The 3,030-nt window shown below is 37.4% G+C and overlaps 1 protein-coding gene across 1 annotated transcript in view; it reads right to left on the reverse strand.

Moving 5' to 3' along the window:
* LOC102671513 (glycine receptor subunit alpha-4) overlaps nt 1-3,030 on the reverse strand; it is a 69,940-nt gene that overhangs the window by 5,141 nt on the left and 61,769 nt on the right. Inside the window, exons 13-14 of the mRNA XM_031511421.1 lie at nt 2,722-2,743; nt 1,582-1,779 (exon numbers count right to left, since the gene is read on the reverse strand). Of these exons, the coding sequence (XP_031367281.1) occupies nt 1,582-1,779; nt 2,722-2,743 (220 nt within the window). The remainder of the gene's footprint in view (nt 1-1,581; nt 1,780-2,721; nt 2,744-3,030) is intronic.

The raw sequence follows: 3,030 nt of genomic DNA on the forward strand, positions 1-3,030 counted from the left end.
CCTTTTGTCTTACGATTCGTACGAAGAGAAGAAGGAAGAAATAAGAATTAGAGAATAGATGGAAAAATTGGAATAGGAGAAAATAGAGAGAAAATAGGAGAAAATAGCGAGAAGTGGAAGTAGAGAGAGAGAGAGAGAGAGAGAGAGAGAGAGAGAGAGAGAGAGAGAGAGAGAGAGAGCGCGCGAGAGAGAGAGAGAGCGAGCTATAGATAGATATATAAAAAAAAAAAAATAAATAAAAAAAAAAAAGAAAAAAGGAAGAAAGAAAGGAGAAAGGGAAGAAGGGAGGAGGGGGAGAGAGAGAGAGAGAGAAAGAGAGAGAGAGAGAGAGAGCGCGCGAGAGAGAGAGAGAGCGAGCTATAGATAGATATATAAAAAAAAAAAAATAAATAAAAAAAAAAAAGAAAAAAGGAAGAAAGAAAGGAGAAAGGGAAGAAGGGAGGAGGGGGAGAGAGAGAGAGAGAGAAAGAGAGAGAGAGAGAGAGAGCGCGCGAGAGAGAGAGAGAGCGAGCTATAGATAGATATATAAAAAAAAAAAAATAAATAAAAAAAAAAAAGAAAAAAGGAAGAAAGAAAGGAGAAAGGGAAGAAGGGAGGAGGGGGAGAGAGAGAGAGAGAGAAAGAGAGAGAGAGAGAGAGAGCGCGCGAGAGAGAGAGAGAGCGAGCTATAGATAGATATATAAAAAAAAAAAAATAAATAAAAAAAAAAAAGAAAAAAGGAAGAAAGAAAGGAGAAAGGGAAGAAGGGAGGAGGGGGAGAGAGAGAGAGAGAGAAAGAGAGAGAGAGAGAGAGAGAGAGAGAGAGAGAGAGAGAGAGAAATGTTCCTTTACGAACATTTTATCTATCTTATCTATCTGTCCACCTATGATTAAATATGTAAAAAAAAGAAAAAAAAAGAGAAATATCGAGAATTGCGAGTATTTGCATATCGCGACTCTCGAGAATTTTGTGGTCCAATATCATTTTGAAAAATAATTGAAATAATTGAATAAAATTCGAATTATCGCATCGAAACAAATCTCTGCTCGACCGCACCTTTTTCACGACTTATTAGCACATCGAAAAGGAGATAGAGGAAAGGGAGAAATTTTCTCGAGATGCGCAGAAAAGAAACTGAGCTGCATGTACGTTAGCCTAGTGTATGTAGAGAAAGTTAGAGGCATGTGTATATATGTGTGTGTAGATGTAGGTCTGTGTGATTCGTCAGGACGCGGTTAAGACCTTGCACGTGCACACCGCTTCATTTTTCTTTTCTTTTCTTTTTATTTCGTTTCGTTTTTTTTCCCCGGCGAATCGGCAAAAATCCCGAAAAGTAACGAAAGAATGAGAAATAGAGAAAAGGAGAAAAAGAAAAGTTGCATTGTCCGCGTGGATGGGACGTCGAGGATATTAATTAACGATTAATCGATGAATTATTTTCGAAACGCGAGATTGCGTGGAAGATAGAGTCGAATCGAGGGAGAGACAGAGATAGGAAGAGACAAAGAGAGAGAAAGAGAGAGAGAGAGAGAGATTTGATGGAGAGAAAAAAAAATACGCGCGAAGTCGTGACCGCGCCCTAATGCTATGGGGGGTCTTACCAAGGGGCTGGCCAATATTATCCCTATCCTGCTGAGCACCGCTGGGAGCCGCTGCAACATCACAGACACCAAACAAAGAGACTTACTCACCAACGTTTCCACCAACCAAATTCTTACTAATCGTGTGTGTGTAACAACGTGTTTTGTTCTTTCCCTTATCATCGCTTTTCTCTTTTTTTCTTTCTTTCTTTCTTTCTTTCTTTATTTCTTTATATTCTTTTACTCCTATTTTCTTGTTTTCTTTTGTTTTTTCTCGGAGGACGGGGAGGACGTGGTTTGATATTTTTTTCTCGGTTTCTTTCGCATCTTTTTTTCCCTGCTTTCCTTTTTCTTTATTACATATTTACTTTCTTTATTATTTAGGAGCAACGCGATCACGATACACGAGGATACACGAGAATTTTTTGATTACGAGGGCACGTGGATTTATCTTTTCATTTTCAATTTTCTTACGGAATTATTTAAGATCGATTAAGATTGATCTGATCGCTTGTTGTCCGATCTTCTGTTTATTATTTTCTTAAAATTCTCGAGCAATTTAATCGCCTCTATTATCCACGATTTTATAGAAGAGCCTTAAATAAAAAGTAAATCGTTAGCGCGGCATTAGTACGTGTATTACGAGAATGAAAATCCGATTTCTCATTGGATCGAATCGAAATAGACGAGAAATTAGTTCATTCGTTCAAAATTTTTACTAATTATGCACCGTCGATTATCAAGTAGATATTGATGTTTAAAAAATTGAAGGGATGATTCTTTATATCGTTACAATGGATCATTGCAATCGAAAATCACAAGTGAACTTTGAACTTTTCGTGTAAAAAAGAAAAAGTGAAACTAAAAAATTTTGTCACGAAAATCCACTCGGGAGATAGGGGAAGCCACGCTCTTGAAATCGCTTTTTGTTTTATCTCGATATCTCAATCGGTTACCGAGATATAAGGATTCGAAGTTTTTATGCTGTTCGAACATAGCGCGGAAATAATGAATGAATTCGCGATCCAGTAACCTATATTTTTTCCTGGAATCGCGTATTATGTTTTTTCAGAAATCTTGTCTAGTTTGGACTAGATCGATGAGACTAGAGATGCGAACGCGAGATCTGAGTATGGGACAAGAATGGGAATCAAAAATTACCGTTTCCTTTATATGATGATATCTGGGAAACCGGAAGTCACATCGGGATGAATCAAGAAGCATTTTAAAGAGGAAGATTCTGCGCTTCTAACGATCTCTCATTCGTTGACCGGAAGTCGCTATTTTTGGAATTATAGCGGTTCAAAGTTTTCTTGATTTTAATAGCGCTTAATCGTGTTTAAGGTAAATGATTAAAAATTAACTTTTCTTTACACGATGATATCTTGGAAACCGGAAGTCGTATCAGGATGAATCAAGAAGCGTTTTAAAGAGGAAGATTCTGCGCTTCTAACGATCTCTCGTTCGTTG

Source organism: Apis dorsata, unplaced genomic scaffold (assembly GCF_000469605.1).
Source record: "Apis dorsata unplaced genomic scaffold, Apis dorsata 1.3 scaffold_29, whole genome shotgun sequence".
NCBI classification, from domain to species: domain Eukaryota; kingdom Metazoa; phylum Arthropoda; class Insecta; order Hymenoptera; family Apidae; genus Apis; species Apis dorsata.